Here is a 15,931-nt window from a genome sequence, read left to right as displayed (position 1 = left end):
ACTTATATTTTGTTTCTTGGTTCATACATCGCAATATCCTGGCAGAACTTGACTCGTCTGATGAAGACACAAGACCGACCGTCATTTTGCTTCCGTATTTTCAAAACCACACAAGTTGGAGGAAATCGCCGTCTTGCAACATTGGTTGATCGATGCAAACGTGTCTTTGCCACCCTGCTGAGAGCCTACAACCAATCACTTTTAGTGCCTGTATATGCGGTCATGAAGATTGACAAGGCGATGCTAAATGCAAGGAAAACCTGTCTGGCCCGGAAGGACGATTGATACGGTGAAGGATAGGCGAGCGAAAAAAATATATCCTTGTCGATGGCATCGACTTTCAGGGAACATCGAAGAACTTCTTCTCGTTGGACAGTCGTCTCAGGCGTTGATTTGCACCACTACGGCTCCTGAAACACAGCACAGAAGCGCCAGATATCCTGGCGCGTGAAGTCTGGATGAGATGAGGCGACAGCATACGTAGGAAATGCTTGTCACAAAACTGCGTTATTGGTGGGCAAAAAGTGATATTTGAGGACATGTAGGTGTTTGTAGTGCGCGCAATTAATGTTCTGTAACCAAACATCCGAGAACCAGGTAATATTTTGCTCACGGTCATTCGCTGTTCACTGTAGAAGTTGAATAAGGGAGCGGTCAAGAAAGGATAAGAGAGGAATACCACCATGTCAGAGTAGAAGATACAGGCCAAACCAAGGCCAAACGGAAGATACAAAATGGGGTGCGGTTCGAATGCTTGTGTTGATGTTCCTACCAAGGCTTGCGGACCGCGGTGCGTATCAAAAGTCATGTCAATTTTGACGAGACATTGGGCCAGAGGCTTAGACTCGTATGCGTGAAGTTGCCCGTGGTTTCGGGTATCATGACAGCAGTCTAAACATACTGTAAATGAATACTAGACGGGTCCTCATGGATGCCTCATCGTTGGATGGTGCAGAGTTCAAACGGTACGTTGGTACGTGTGTACAAGAAAAATTGATTTGAGTTTGTTCCGGTATGTACGTAATATATATCTTATTCCGAGTTCACCTTCAACAAAACTTGAATTTTTACTGGGGTGCTTCGAGTGCAAATTTCTCGGCGCTGCGCATACATGTCACAGACCCACGGCAGGCTTGGCTCTAGTGAGCTCTTGAATATGGTTGAGCCAGCTCCTCGTCACTTCAAAGCAGGAGATCTTCAATCTTCAACTCATAGATTGTGATTCTACCGTAAAAATCAGAACTCTCCTCGAAAACAAGTTTCATGCTCTGAATTCCCTCCCCTGGCAATCCATCACTATGGTCAAGTCAAAAGTTTGACGCCGGTTCGCATCCTCGGGGTGGATATATGTCCACGTCTGCCATTCGGGCCTATCTGATGACTCCGAGACCTCGACTCTATATCTGGCTCCGACAAATCCGCCCTGGAAAATGATGATGATACGCTTGGGTATTACTGGCTCTTCGAATGTTAGATGGACATACTGCGCAGGACCCTACCCATCTCCGAGGTCAATGATGTCTCCAACCAAGGGAACATTGTTGTACCTGTCGCGATGTCCAGCACGTTTCTGGGTTATCGTCCGTCAAGTGTTTCTTCCCCGTGGATTTTTCCAACGTGGAACTGACTCTGGTAGCCAAAAATGTGAGCCCTCACTGATGAAGAACACGGGCACCGATACTAAGAGAGAAGGAACTTCATAGGACTGGCCCTAATTGTAGAGATAATACTGAGAACACTGGTGAGCGTTGTTGTAGTCCCGTTTAATTACTAGTATCATGTTATTTTCGTTGTGCCCTCGTGCGCATTTGAAGCGAGCGTGATATGCGCTAGCGTCCACATTTAAGTCTTCAAAGGCGTTTCTAGCTGTCTGGAGATTCTTGCGTAGCGCCTTTGTCAAAAACACTGCGGAACATGTTTATGGCTCATTCATATCAGGTATGCATATGGATTCAATCTCAAACCTTTAGTCCACCTTGCGAGCATGCCAGCACATATCAATTGAATAAAACCCTATTTCAAGTAAACGAAGTGGGTTTGAAGAAACGAATGCTGCCGCTGCCGTTGCCGATCTGGGCCCAAGTATCATCACAAAACATGTTGAAAACGAGCGCCAGGGCCATTGACAACGGCACGATATTATATCAATGTGGAACTACTGTGCCTTCATCTCCTACCTTCATATCTGGTTTCACTGTTCGTTTCTTCTTTACTGTACTTGTTCCCTTCTTCTTTGCACGCGTGACTTTGATAGGCTCTGGAGTGCTCGTGCGTAGTTCGTCATCAGGAACTTCATATGATTGGAAAGAAGGAAGGGAAGGCGGAGGCGTTGTGGTGGCGTCAAATAGGTTTGGGGTTTGGCGCCGTGAGGATGGCACGGGAGTTGACGGTTGTGATGTTATGACAACGCCCGCAGGCATCTCGCCCTCTTTTTGCACGACAAACAACGGAGGAGCGGATCGTATGGACGCGCTGCTTCTCAGCCCAGGAAGGCGAGGTTCCTCTACAGGGGTGTCAGCCATGTTCATGTGCGTGGAGAGAAAAATACCTTGTGACACTGGTAAGGGACCATCTAGTCGGACAACGGGGATTGAATCAACATCCTCTGCAGAAGGCTTTGGAGATCGGTCGTCCATGATGTAGTATGGGTCGTCCCGCATTCGTTCCAATCGCTCGGCCTTAAGCTGTGGAATGTTAGTTAAGTCGAAGTGATGCGGAGATTGTGGTCAATGCCTACCCTCTCTCGTTCAGCTTTTTCTTCAGCTGTCTCTTCTTCCTGCGGTGCAAGCTCCTCCTGGTAGCCCCCCTCCTTCTGCTTCTTCTTCCCACCCTTAACCTTCGTTCTGCTGCCAGACTCCTTCTCTTTCCCTTTCTTATTCCTCTTGATCTTCCGCTCAGTCACGTCACCGTCATCACCCCCTTCTGCGACGCGATCTTGCATTGACGGCACAATCCACGCGTCCAGATCAAGCCCGTCAGGAACGGGCACACTCGCTTGCGCGATGGATGCAACAGGATTGAGTTCATGCGATGAGAAGAGTGGTTGAATAAGGTAGAGACTCTTTGGAAAACTCGGTTCTGATACGGGGTCGAAGGCAGCTGCACTCGGGTCCGAGAACCCATTTTCCTGCTTTGGTTTGTACATCGCGACATCGCGCTTGATGAAAATAAGCAGCTGAAGAACGTTTGCAGCCTACAAAAATGAATTGAGTAATTTGCGAATCCCTGATCGTTGCGATCCTCGTCACTCACACGTTCTTGGACCTCGATCTGGGTGCTCGATGCAAGTTGTTCCATCTGTTCAATCATGATATCAACGGCTTGCTTGAGGTCTTCAAGGAAGCTCTCCATCCACTGCTTTGCCGCTTCAGAAGCCCAATATCCGAAAAGCTTCGTGGCCGATTGTATGCACACAGCGGCTATGTCGGGTCTCAGAGACGCAATCTCTGGCTGGAGTAAGTAGGGAATAAGCTCGTCCGGCGCAGAAAGCTCGCTGTAGTACGATCGTTCAGCATATCGGAAGGGAGTTAATTATTGAAACGCACCTGCAGAACTCTCCACATATCCAAGCCGCTGCCCACAGCACCTCGGAACAGCTACCCTGCTCACCTGCGTGCAGCAAGAAAGTATCGTCAGACAATACCTTCACCATCAACTTAACTGCATAGCCCCTAGCCGCTCTCACGCGTCCGACAACGTCTACAAGTTGGTCGCGAATTTGCGTGCCAATATCGACATTCGATACGTATGCGAGGTCAACGAGGACTGAGAGGTACCATTCAAAATCGGATACATTGTCATAGGTGTTTTGAGAACACATTGTCATGATCCTTTGTGACAGAACAAGGCGATAGGCTGTGGACTGAGATGGTGCACCCGGGGACTTGGCAGGAGTAGAAGGGATGATGTGTTGAGATAAGGATTGTACTGCAGACGGAATGGCGGAGGACTCTGGCTTGACAAGATGCGACAGCAACTGCTGCACAATTGATTGTAGATTGTCTCGATTGACCTACAGAATTTATGTTATACAAGCAGAAGAATTTTCACGATAACTTACGAGTGCTGAGAGCAGATCTAGCGCACGCATACGGATGCTGATATCTTCATCATCGACACTGGAAAGGATTGTATCCTGGTGCTCTGCGACCAAATGGGGGTGTGTAGGTACAATCTTCACCATTGCAAGCAAAGCAATGTACTTTACTGTAGCTTAGTTAGTCACACCCGTTCAAAGGACAAAGTAAATCACAGACGATTCTGATCCGGATCCTCAATGAATGCCGCGAGTTTTGACACACACGTCCGTGCAAGCGAGTCGCCAGTGATGCCCTGTAGCATATTACCGATGATACATGTGTGTACACACTCGTATAGAAGGGATATCGCAGACGTTGTGGATATCAAATCAGTGATCGGCGGTTGCAGTTTCTTCACTAGCCGCGGTTCATGAGGTGAGAGAGAACCAAACTAATAAGAGTAAGTGGGTTCGTAAAAATCAAGTGAGGTCCATACCAACTTGACAATTTTGATGAGCATCCAGTTGTTAGACGATGTGGTTAGGAGATGGAAGAGCTGTGGGGCGAGCGGAAGGTAGTCTTGGGGATTTCTCCGGGCGAGCTCACACAAGACATTTACTGTCGCGCAAACCACAGCTGGGGGTGCGTGCTTTGGTTAAACAAGCAGCTTGATCTCGTCTAGCTTGAGCTGACCTGGATCAGAATCCTCTAGCTTTTCCTGCAATCGACCGATACCATGATGGAGGGCATCAGGATACTTCTGAAACACTCTGTACATGGCAGCAACTGCTCTCTTGCGTATGTGGGGTCGGGAGTGATTGAGCATGCCGACCAATTCAGGACTGAGGTCGCGTGCAAGGTCTGCGGTCATGATAGAAGAAACACCGTTTAAAGTGACTGCGATATCTGCAGGTGTTGAACTTAGATCCTGAACGTAATTCAATGGCGTGTTTCACAGTAAAGGGCTGGGCCTCCTGCCTCTCACCTTCTTAAGCAAATTGGTAGTCAACATCAACACGTCCGTGTCCTCGCTGAACGACTGGACGGCACCAAGATATCCTACACTCTTGATATGAATCTTTGGGGATGACATGACTTCTATGATGTGAAAGGAAGCCCAGTTCATGTCATATCCTAGCATGTCCAGCTACCAAAGGATGTCAGGCTCGAAGCTTATCGATAGTAAGAGCAGCGCACATATGTAAGTTTCATGACAGCACCAGCCTTGAGCTCCATATCCTTGCTCTTGATTTCACGCCTGATCTCGTCCATGGCCTGTCCAATGAATTTGCTTTCATCGTTCTTGTTGGCCCGCAAGCCGCGAATAAGATCCTGGAGCGTGCGCTCCCACATGACAGGAATCGACAGTTATAAGCCCCGGAGAGTGTGAAGCGAATGTGTTGAATGACGTTGGACTTGAGCTTGACAGATGGGTACTAGACGAGGGACAGATCGCATGATAATGGTCAGCACATCCCCTGAGTAACCAATACAAAGATCTTACAGAATAATTCGCCTCTCTCGCAATCCCCTTTCCTGAAATTGTCACTTATAATGTATACTCGCGGTGTTGCTCCAGGGACGTGTCTCCAGAAGTGGCACAGCAGTCTATATTACATAATAGCTCATTACGCTCAAAAGGGAGTTTATTTTGGTCTCGTGATCAGTTAATAAATAGGACGCGTTGTTTATGCACAAATTTTTGACTTCCTATGTACATTACTCTGCACGCTGGGAACACCATCTAACCTACATTACCTTTTATCCCTTGTTATATCAACTGGCTGCAACGTCGCAGCGTCCAGAACAGGACTGGCCAGAGTAATTTGAGGCAAGTATTGTTTTATTCCCCCAGAACCTCGATGGATCCCAGCGCGCAGTCACCATCTTACGGTACGCTACTTCTCGCTGTCTTTTGGAATCCCGGAAAAATGATAAAACCTACCAAGATGGCTCTACCACATGTGATTAAATAATATAATCCATCTCATGCGTGCAATGATTCGTGATTCCGCTAGTCAATCATAGATCTGCTGTTACCTTCAACCTCTCTGAAGATGCACGTGGCAAACACCATGAACTTCACGAACGATTGGCGTTTATGATGTAACCAGACGGTCCCTCGGGGATCATTTTTTATACTTTCCTGCATGGGTTGAGAAATACATCTCAGGCAGCGAAGGCTGAGAGGGAATTGTAATGGTCGCATTATATGTACTTTCGACTACAGTCGACTCCCTCCTAACGCATACCGGGTATAACCCATACTCCCTCATAGGACATACATTTTTGGATTTCCAAAGTTAGTTTGCAGGGCTTTTGCTCTCTTGAATACCCCATACTCCTTAATAAGCCATACCTCTGGGGCTATCCCAAGAGGTATGCGTGAAGAGGGAGTCGACTGTAGTGCGTTGAACGGCCATCAAGAGGATGGTGATAGCTGCAATATAGCTTTGTACGGTATCTGGGCGCCGATCCAGTGGCAATGAGCTATGCCTTAGTTGGCTAGTAAGGTTAATGATCTCTTACTTACTATAACCGCATTGGGATTCATAAAGAATGCATTTAATTGGTTCCATTAATGACGCGAACAATGGCAGTGAGAGTGAGTACAACGACGTTGAGGCAGTCGCAATATATACCAAGAGTTCCAATAGCAATGCAAGTCTGATATCAAGACAAGGAAGATTAAGAATGAAAAGCAGTGGCAAGGAGGGGAATGGGAGGGAGGAGAGAAAGCAATGCTATAGAAGGGCTTCACTATCCTTACCTGAAGCGACGAGCTCGGCCCAGTCCTGACGCCACTGCGCCATCTGTAATCGCAGCTTTTTGTTACCGAGCATGCGTTCTATCCAAGATAGAAGCGAGTCATCGTCTTCGGGTACGAAGAAAGAGGATAGGAGGGATAGGATGGTTTCAAAATTGGCGGAACTGGATGTAATGTGATCTATTGATTGGATTAGAATAAGGATCACTGGATAAGTAGAGAGTAACATGCCTCGATAGACCCATACGATAGAGATTGCTACCGCAACGAAAAGGTCTTCCCCCTCTAAGAGATACGCGTCCCATAACCGGAGCTGTGTCTGAAAAGGGACGGAATTGGCAAAAAGCGTGATGTACCACTTTGTCGCGTATGAAGTCGTAGAAATCATGTGTTTCTTGAACGCAGCATACACGTCCGGCATCTTCGATTCCATGATTCGTTCCTGCACATAAATGGCCTGCAACAATCCTGGAAAACCGGGAGCAAAGATGGTGTGCATGTTGTAGTTATCGTGTAAGCGGGAAAGGGCGGCATAAACTTTTTCAGGCTCGAAGTAGCATAGGAGAGTCGCAGCTATGGGACCCATACCCTGCACGTAGCCACATTGATGGCATCGTAACGAGAAGGAGTGTAGGACGTGGAACAGGCAACGTTGCCTGAATTAAGGGGATCAGCCTTGGCAAAATCAAAGTAAGCACTGAAACGTACCCAAGTCCGTACCGCGTGTGAAACATGATATGGCCACTAATAGTTCTTGGTACATCCAAGTCGATCTGAACGTCGTAGCTTGAGGGTTTCTCCAGGTCTTGTAAATAATGGCTTCCAAGCTTCTCAATCGCCTTGCGTCCGGATTTCGAAAACCGACTCATGAGCACTTCCCAAGCTGCCCTTCTCCACCGGTCAGGGATCCCCTTGTATACCCTCTGGCGAAGCTTGTGCGCTTTCGATGCCTTGATACCCCACGATTCTACATTTCCGCCGCTGTCTCGACTAAGAACTTCCAACATCCTGTCCCACTTGGCAACCCGCATCTGTTCCTTGAGCGGAGATGAAGCTGCGGGCAATGAGCTGACGGACACAGCATGGCTTGGGGCTGATTTCGAACCGGCCCTGACTGAAGTCAATCGTTTAACCAGAGGACCAGATGGTAGTAGAACCAGTCGATCGTGAGATGGTACGATGAAGAATCCATAGCTAGTTGCAAAATATGAGATTTGAGAGGATGTACTCCCCTGATCCAATCTCACCGGTCTAAGCTTGACAACACGTTGAGCTCTCGAGCTTCAAGGTCTCGTGATTTTTCTGAGGGACCAGCCAGGGCAGCCTCTGCGCGTAGCTCGCTTCCTTTACTGGCACGAATTCGTGCGCGTGTACGTTCCACGCCCTCCTCGTAGCCATCGCCTCTGACACCAGTTGCGTCGAGGTGTGCATACGTACTCCGCACGTGGAACGCGTCCACGTCTTCACCTTCTGAGGGCACCAGCGACGTTTTGCTAGAAGGACTGCTTAATTTCGACGGCTGTTTAGTGGTGGGAGAGGAAGATGGCGTTTGAGAGGATGGTGGGATTAAAAAAGACGTTGGCTGTAGGGGGGTGAGAACCACAGTAGGTTCAGGAACATGACGTTCTCTACTTCTCAGCAAGGACGGTGGGTGATTATGGGGAGGCGTAAGATGTGATACAGGAGGCGAAACGGCGTCTAGATCACTTGAAGAACTACATGAAGTGAGAGCACTTTGGGAACGAGTTGGGATAGGAGGAACGCGCTTGGAACGTGTAGGAAGTTCCAGGGTGTCTCTTCCATGAGCGTGATTCGAAAGCGGGAGTGGGTAGGACGAGTTGGCAGAGCCATTCGAAGTAGCTGATAGCGGTGTCCGATCATGAGGGTTTGACAATGTGCTGAAGGGCTTCATGTCTGAGGATAGGTCGATAAAAGTGGTGTCGGTATTGGAAACATAGGAAGTCCTGTGATTAAAGAAGTTACTGTAATTGAAGCTGTCCCCCAAGGTCAAGTCAAGCTCTTTGGAAGGATCCTCGAAGGTTGAAGAGGCAGTCCAGCTGGTTTGCTCTTCGTCGTCACCGTACATGGAATATATGGTAAATATGGCAGATTCTGTTGAACTGCGTTCTCTGTCTGTCGACGATGATGAATAAAGCTCTGGAACGGAGGACGCTGTCGACGATGGTGATAACCTCGGATAACGACGACTCAGTGATTGTTTCGGTAACGCAAGAGTGGTCGACGACGACGGAGTCTCCATAAAATAGAGAAGTCAGGCAAGAAAAAAGAACTTGAAGAAGAAAAGGGAATCGAATTGAAGGAACGTCGGAGGAAGAAGAAGCTTGGGAAAAGTGAATGCGCCCTTTGAGAACTTTGGATGAGAGATTTCAATGAACGCCGATTCAGGCAAGTCACGACGGTCAGTCTGCAACAGCCACACCGCAGCGCTGGCTGCCAGCTGGCATGGCAATTCACTCTTTCTCGTAAGTTGTCTACTATGTAACATGTTACCTGCTAGGCTGCACATAGCAATAGCAATCTCAGACTATTTTGATGTTAACAGGATTTTGGCAAACAACGGACACGGTTTCATCATGATGTGATCAACGACACACCAACTTTAACTTGAAGATGTGCCGCATGATAGACTTGCATTCACAGAGTGAGAAGTACTCTCTAGTGTTCGTGGGCAATGTCATCCTACAACCATTCAGGTGGGACAAACTTCCCACTCATAACTTATCCTCAAGCATGTGGCCGATAGGTTGCAATCATATGATACATTCCAATGTCAGTTGATCCTCTCCGTTCGGTCCGGCACTGATCTTTCGAAACTCAGATCTCCCAAATTTCAGTTAATCGATCATTCGTATGTTACGCACGATATCGTTCCTGAACTGCACACATCCTCTCCTGCCAAAGTGACCACTTAGTGCCAGCTGCTATGTAGCGATGAGAGTCTATCCCGGCGTCAATTAACAGCCATGTTCTGATACGATATCATCCGTGCTGGCAGTCTATCACATCCTTTCCAAAAACAATCAGGAGCAAGGGTGGAGCTCCAGAGGGCCAGTCAGGCAATTACCGAGACCGTCAAAGACGACGTGGAAAGCGGCAATATAGAGGAAAACAGAAGCGACACTGCGGATGATACTGCTGGCGAGACAAGACATTGGACAACGAACCATCAAACTGAATTCCATATCTCAGTCCCCTAGAGCAACAATCACTCGGCTTGGAAGGAAGCCAGAGTTCTCAATTCGAATAACAAGGCTCTCCATATACTCCATGGAATAAGTACGATGGGCTCAGTCCGCAGACCACCCGTCCTTATCTTATACAACCTGTGCTGGCAGCTTGTATTTTGTCCAGCGATCAGAAGCATGAGCAGAAAATATTCGGCGGCGGAATGTTACAAGTTTGTCACGATCTGATATGAGCTCGCGCTTGACGTTTAGAGCAGAGAACATGGTAAGTCTCTCCAGCACCTCTATACAAAGAAAGACTCTTATTTCCTTCTATTGGTCTACCTAGTGGAGACTAAGCGCCTCGAGATCAGTCTGCCAGAATACATGGCAGACTAAAGCTACTTCTGAATAATCACTGTTTCTCAGTTTCCTCAAGCAATAGCTATGTCGCTCGATTTGAGCAGAGATCTGTCCAATTCAAATTTAAAGGCGCCAGCCCCATCTACTCCGTGGAATTCGAAATGCCTTGCTCCGTTAGTTGGGTTTTTGATCAGCCTTATCCCAGAATCGGAAAGTCTGATAGTACCTTATCACCTCGGCCGAGCTCATGTGATGTTGCCGAGGGAGGATGTTGGTAACGAACTAGCAGCATCATACTGTTTCTAACCTGATCACAGTTAGTTTGCGAACCGCCGCAACTACAATACTGCCACTACCTGAACAGCGAATTTAATTATTCATGCTGAGAATGGATCCAACTGAAGCACTCCTTAGCCCTTAGGCTGGTCTATGGCTGTACCTTCATGGACGCCGGAGTCAGTGCACCGGTCAGGGTAGCCGACATATACGGGAGAGAATTTGTGTTTGACCTAGCGGTGTCTGTCGCAATGCAATACTCGAAACAAAAATACCCTGACCGTTCAGTTCAATGGCGTCTGTAGCCCTGACCAACTGCTTTTTCTTGGGCTCGAGCAACATTAAGCGCGCATCGGCGCCACAACTTTGTCGGATTTGACGGGGACGGTGATTACGGGCCGTGGATCTTCAAACTAAGAGTAGGGCGCTGATAGGATGCCCCGAAGATCGTGGGCAGGATTCGCACTGCATGTCATATGGAAGCTACCACTAGAATGCTTCAGGACTCGACAACGCTGATCATATTAATAGTCGTTCCAGCCTCTGACTCGACGTTTGAGGGCAAGTGCTAAGTGCACTCCTTATTTGTTTCGAACTCTGTATATATTCCGCTAGTGGTTTCCACCGTGGTACGAACCGGAACTCGCGTGCGAAAATTCTATGATCAGGCGGTGGCCCCACGATACAACAAGTATAACAGACATCACAAGGCTTTTTGCTAGATACGATGGGACACAATCTGTCGAATCGGAAAATCATAAGAGGCGCCAGATAAACGCGACCCGTACTAGTAGGGGCTGCAATATAATCTTGGTACATGGCCAATTTCCGAATTTGAGCACTTTTCATCATTTCATCGTTTGTATGACTTATGTTTTCACTTTCCCTGCAGCTGACGTTCTGCAGTTTCTGCAGATGTTTGTGCTGAGACCACGCCTGATTCTTAGTTGTGTATCACGAAAAATGCCCTAGGACACTCGTTGGGTATTCTCCTGAAAGTGGTGCTCGTTCGTGGTGGGACGCCGCGCGGTATGAATGAATAAATAAATGATCCACGCTCATACCTTGGCATACGAGCATCTTATGTAATCATACACGCTTCATTCAACGAAGTCACGTGATGTCATGTGATGTGCCGGAGGGGAAGAGCTTTGAACTTTCGAAGTTTTACTAATCTCACAGTCGGAAGTCAACTAGTCACAGTCTACAATAATGTATTTGCTCAACCTCCACGATGAGAACAGTCCTGCAGACATTTGTGAAATTCAAACATCTGGTACAGCTGCTCTCACCTGCACTGCCACTCCTCAATCAGGGTGTAGTTGTCCTTCCCATTTCTTATTTCAGATTGATCTGGAGAGAATCATTGCAGCTGTTGTGTAAAGGGAATTTACCTTGATTGTACTGGTGAATGCGGCGATGTCGTTTGACATGCGAGGATGTTGATGCACTGATGTTTGGAAGCACCAACAGCATGTTCACATAAAGTTCAAAGGCTACAAATACTGGTATAGTGGATAGGGAAATCAGCGCTCAGCACCAGCCTTCATGTGGAAGGACTAACCCTTGACCTATCGACATCTTCTGACACGTTGTCCGGGTACCCGCGGTAGGCAAGTCATCTCGTGCCAGTATAATTCTGACACGCGGCCGACAACCTGCTGCCTGTCTGGGTGCCATTGGGGTGCCACCTACATTACACGACATCACAATCACAACAATAATCTGATCCTCCAATCCTCAACACCACTCACACTCACCTCGATCAGCTGTGCCCGCTCCCTCAGGCTGGGCACCACGACCCTCCTCGCTCTTCGTATCTCAACCTCGGATTCCGTCCAATCAAGCTGCGCATACAACGCCCGAGACCAATTGTGGGACTCGTGCCCATGTATTACTCGTGGGCTCCCTACCGACAAGACACGTTATGGTTGTAGGCGCCGGCATGAAGGCCAGAAACACGTTAAAGACACGACGACCGCACGAAAATGCACATGCCGACAGACCTGTTGACTCGTGATAACCAAGATTTTTCAATGCTTCCAATGCGTGGCAGTTTTTTTCACTAGGACGACACGTTCCGCTGTGGATCCTCATCAAGTTTCAAACGCCCGGGATTAAAACCTCGGACTTGCAATCATACAAAGCGGGCTATTGCTTAAACGCCAACGCCACCCTGCACGTCTACACCCATACATACGCGCACGGACGGACAAGAAAGGAAATAAAAAGTTTCAGTGGCACAGTCACGATATGTGGCGAACATTTTGCTTCCACACCTTATTGTCCAGTTATTTGTGGAGCAGGCATTTTGCTTAAATCCTTGGTTCCTGAAGATGAGCAGTCATCGTCCCCTTTCCTCACAGGCATTCTAAAATTTGTTTGATCGCTCCGGAGCCGTTTCACGCCGCATACATACCAAGATGGAAATGGATACCGCACGTTACGACTCCATGGACGCACAGCGTTTCCACCCATTACTGCGCACTAGCACAGTAAGTATTTCTTTGCCTTTCATTTCATTTCTTTGCATCTTCTAAACACCACGCTCACCTCCATTTCCATTCTCAGAGGCCTAACTCGCTCTCTAAAACCGGCACTGAAAAATCGACAATGGGGCAGGGCCTTTGCGTCAGAACTCGACCGTGTGGACTGTTTCCTGTACGTGCGAGCGTAGGTGGTGTATGGCCGGACCATGAGGTTGTAGTTGTCCCTCTTGAGGGGGGAGATGCATATTCGGAGGCATCACGTTCATCTACACCGAGTTCTTCTGCTTCTTCTGCTTCTACTACATACGCCACTGCGTCTTCCGTTATGCCTGATGTGCCTCCATCGCACGCTCAACAAGTCGATGTTTACGAGAGAGATGACGTTGTGGTCACACGCACCATCATCCGTCCCAATCCCAATCCCAATCCTACTCCCACTCCTTCTCGCAATCCAAGTCGTATGCCATCTAGAGCGCAGATGAGGATTCCACGGATATTCTCACGTTCGCCATCTCCCACCTCCTCTCCATCTTCTTCATTATCCGCATTACCACGGTCCAACCCACCTTCGCGCCCTACGAGCCCGGTGCTCCAAGTGCTCAACTGTTTCAGCACATCCTCGACTTTTGAGAGGGATGAGGATGATGTGCATATTGCTGAGAGTCCCAGGCCTACATTGCAGGTTATTGTTACGCAAACGAGGGAGAGATACGAGAACGATAGGGCGTTCAAGGAGATTGTGGGGAGTGTGTATCCGAGACCCGCTGCTGTGGGGAGCGGTGCTTGATGCATCGACGCTTAATGCTTTCAAGTGGATTTTGATTCTTGTACCATTGGTTTTCCCCTGCATATCTTATTGCATATCTTATTAATTGCGATCGTCAATATATATGGCTAACTTATATCGATCTAACGGCTCGATGCTATTCTGCAGGCTTTCCTCCATGCCATAATTAATATCTATGCCAATCATATATTAGGGACTAATGGCTTGATTTTATTCAGCAGATGTTCTTTCACGCACTTTTAATATTTATATATAGTAGCATTATGGTCCTTCATAGCTTCTCTGAGCGGGGTATATAATTCCGTACTGTATGCGAACGATCTGCTGTTGGGAATGCGACTCCAGCTGGAAAAGAGCCCTTCCTCTCAAGTGGGTGATGTAACATAAAGCTTAATGTGTGCTTCCACAAGCATCTCTAGAGCCCGCGCACTAACAGGAGATCTCTTTATCGTGGCTCTCTGAAATAGCAAAAAGTAATTATGTGACCACCAAGAAGAACACATTCACGTACAAGAGCAAAAGCTGTACCACGATACACGAATCCAAAGAGTTCCTTAAATTCTGGATGTGTCTTGGACACGCCGACTGCATCAAGGTGTCTTACGGTAAATTTCTTGATGATCTGTGGAATGTGACGTTTGAGTACAACACAATGATGCCAAGGAGGGTTGGACAGACAGATTTGTTCTCCTGCTCTATATCACAAATTCCTTCGTCCACCGCGCGTGCTTTACCTTTAGCATCGCTGACGGGTCCGAAAACGTCTCCCTCTGGTGCGTAGTTGGTTTTCTTTGCTGGGAGCGTGGGTACTTTAAATCCAGCACTGCTTCTTTCCTTGTCCTTTCCTCGCCCTCGTGGTTTCGAATTCGGTAAATGCAGCATGACTTCCCTCGCCCGTCTCACTACCTCTGAGTCATCTCCTTTGACTTTGATCCTTGTGTTTGCTGCCAGTTCTCCGATAGATTGTGTGCGCGTGAGAAGATGCTGAGGCGGTTTTCGGGGTGTAGGATCATCTGGGCGGGGAGCTCGAGTCGCAGGAATGATTCGTGCAACGTGAATCGTTAGGGATGGAGTAGTCAGCGACGAATGGATCTTTCCAAATATCAGTATTTCTGTCGTTGCTGGACCATCTACAAATAAATGACAATCAGTCCAGATCAAATAAAAGAATCAAGGAGTGAATGTACCAGTATCTCCCAAGGCTACACGCACGCCTGTTTCTGTCCGTCCATCAGGAGACAGATGCGATAAACAGAGCATGTTTTCAAAGTAGACGCGAGAGAGAGTGGCGTATGGATGGATGTCCCTGTTGGATGTGAACGGGGTATTGTGGGAGTTCAATGTATTCACATACATACAGACATCATCTGAAGGGTCTATGCATATATTCTTGAGCAATTCTGTACCTTTTAGTCTGAGAGAGGGACGACCGCGCATGCTCTCGAGTGCTAGTGCGAGTGGGTTGTGGAGGAGGTCTTTGTTAGCCAGAAGGTTTGCTGAGAATGTGAGTCCATCTAAGAGGATATAAGAGTCCGGCAGGGAGAGCGAGCCGCGATATAGGAGACGAGAGCTCGATGCTTCTGACATTAATCAAGACAGCTGTTCGACCGCGTTGTTGATGCTTGTTTACGCGTTCAAGTCCTTTGTTGTGATGACTCATGTGCATGAACGTTTGAACTTTGGGTTTGTGGCAGAAACCTTGTCAATGTCATGGAGACTAGGCTAGATGCCCTCTGGTATAGCTTTCTATAATACGAACATAGACCCTTTGTCCCGATCGCCGCCGCCGCGACCTATATTTCTTTCTGACACCGAACAACTGCGGTCATCTGGCAAGACGGCTGCGGCTCCGAATGGTCACCTGGAGTAAGAAGGTTTGTCCCAACGGAATGGGTGAGACGTTCGCCCGGAAAACTGTCCTAATATGTCTCAAAATCACAGGTACTTGTCATGTTTGGCAGTCGCGCCTCAGATGCTCATTTCACCAGACTTGTCGTGCTGTCTATCCCAGGTTGAAAGCTTTGAACCGTTGCAGCATTTCATAA

At 47.9% G+C, this 15,931-nt stretch overlaps 5 protein-coding genes across 5 annotated transcripts; 1 reads left to right on the top strand and 4 right to left on the bottom strand.

Annotated features, from left to right (window-relative positions):
• Nucleotides 1-1,037: 1,037 nt before the first annotated feature.
• Nucleotides 1,038-1,780, bottom strand: HD556DRAFT_1372692 (galactose-binding domain-like protein; the record flags this gene model as incomplete). The annotated part of the gene is given in 6 exon segments (XM_041302992.1): nucleotides 1,038-1,085; nucleotides 1,125-1,149; nucleotides 1,160-1,277; nucleotides 1,298-1,495; nucleotides 1,548-1,651; nucleotides 1,738-1,780. The coding sequence occupies 4 exon segments, from the start codon at nucleotides 1,778-1,780 to the stop codon at nucleotides 1,182-1,184; spliced, it is 441 nt and encodes a 146-aa protein (XP_041160247.1). The 3' UTR covers nucleotides 1,038-1,085; nucleotides 1,125-1,149; nucleotides 1,160-1,181.
• A 364-nt stretch (nucleotides 1,781-2,144) lies between these two features.
• HD556DRAFT_1443319 (adaptin N terminal region-domain-containing protein) lies at nucleotides 2,145-5,372 on the bottom strand (the record flags this gene model as incomplete). The annotated part of the gene is made up of 11 exons (XM_041306587.1): nucleotides 2,145-2,503; nucleotides 2,549-2,684; nucleotides 2,738-3,193; nucleotides 3,253-3,493; nucleotides 3,546-4,012; nucleotides 4,061-4,206; nucleotides 4,257-4,470; nucleotides 4,516-4,655; nucleotides 4,713-4,947; nucleotides 5,005-5,166; nucleotides 5,217-5,372. 11 exons carry the CDS (start codon nucleotides 5,370-5,372, stop codon nucleotides 2,145-2,147), a joined length of 2,712 nt encoding a protein of 903 aa, XP_041160246.1.
• Nucleotides 5,373-6,680: 1,308 nt separating this feature from the next.
• Nucleotides 6,681-9,202, bottom strand: HD556DRAFT_456482 (rab-GTPase-TBC domain-containing protein). Its single transcript, XM_041310653.1, has 5 exons — nucleotides 8,979-9,202; nucleotides 8,034-8,919; nucleotides 7,495-7,980; nucleotides 7,018-7,442; nucleotides 6,681-6,966 (listed from the first exon to the last, which is right to left on the bottom strand). The coding sequence occupies exons 2-5, from the start codon at nucleotides 8,870-8,872 to the stop codon at nucleotides 6,764-6,766; spliced, it is 1,953 nt and encodes a 650-aa protein (XP_041160245.1). The 5' UTR covers nucleotides 8,873-8,919; nucleotides 8,979-9,202; the 3' UTR covers nucleotides 6,681-6,763.
• A 3,473-nt stretch (nucleotides 9,203-12,675) lies between these two features.
• HD556DRAFT_456186 (uncharacterized protein) lies at nucleotides 12,676-14,186 on the top strand. Its single transcript, XM_041310651.1, has 2 exons — nucleotides 12,676-13,105; nucleotides 13,182-14,186. The coding sequence occupies exons 1-2, from the start codon at nucleotides 13,034-13,036 to the stop codon at nucleotides 13,884-13,886; spliced, it is 777 nt and encodes a 258-aa protein (XP_041160244.1). The 5' UTR covers nucleotides 12,676-13,033; the 3' UTR covers nucleotides 13,887-14,186.
• HD556DRAFT_456213 (uncharacterized protein) lies at nucleotides 14,069-15,517 on the bottom strand. Its single transcript, XM_041310652.1, has 5 exons — nucleotides 15,241-15,517; nucleotides 15,074-15,192; nucleotides 14,565-15,016; nucleotides 14,398-14,508; nucleotides 14,069-14,344 (listed from the first exon to the last, which is right to left on the bottom strand). The coding sequence occupies exons 1-5, from the start codon at nucleotides 15,471-15,473 to the stop codon at nucleotides 14,252-14,254; spliced, it is 1,008 nt and encodes a 335-aa protein (XP_041160243.1). The 5' UTR covers nucleotides 15,474-15,517; the 3' UTR covers nucleotides 14,069-14,251.
• Nucleotides 15,518-15,931: the final 414 nt, after the last annotated feature.

Source organism: Suillus plorans, assembly GCF_016647745.1.
Source record: "Suillus plorans strain S12 chromosome Unknown HD556scaffold_28, whole genome shotgun sequence".
NCBI lineage: Eukaryota > Fungi > Basidiomycota > Agaricomycetes > Boletales > Suillaceae > Suillus > Suillus plorans.
This window is presented reverse-complemented; position numbering and strand designations above follow the sequence as displayed.

Coding starts and splice junctions, on each gene's coding strand:
- HD556DRAFT_456482 (XM_041310653.1), bottom strand. CDS start 8,872: ATGTACGGTGACGACGAAGAGCAAACCAGCTGGACTGCCTCTTCAACC. Junction 7,981..8,033: donor GTGTTGTCAAGCTTAGACCG/GTGAGATTGGAT, acceptor TTTTGCAACTAG/CTATGGATTCTTCATCGTAC. Junction 6,967..7,017: donor TATCGTATGGGTCTATCGAG/GCATGTTACTCT, acceptor TCCAATCAATAG/ATCACATTACATCCAGTTCC.
- HD556DRAFT_456186 (XM_041310651.1), top strand. CDS start 13,034: ATGGAAATGGATACCGCACGTTACGACTCCATGGACGCACAGCGTTTC. Junction 13,106..13,181: donor CATTACTGCGCACTAGCACA/GTAAGTATTTCT, acceptor TTCCATTCTCAG/AGGCCTAACTCGCTCTCTAA.
- HD556DRAFT_456213 (XM_041310652.1), bottom strand. CDS start 15,473: ATGTCAGAAGCATCGAGCTCTCGTCTCCTATATCGCGGCTCGCTCTCC. Junction 15,017..15,073: donor TGTAGCCTTGGGAGATACTG/GTACATTCACTC, acceptor ATTTATTTGTAG/ATGGTCCAGCAACGACAGAA. Junction 14,509..14,564: donor TAGAGCAGGAGAACAAATCT/GTCTGTCCAACC, acceptor CACATTCCACAG/ATCATCAAGAAATTTACCGT.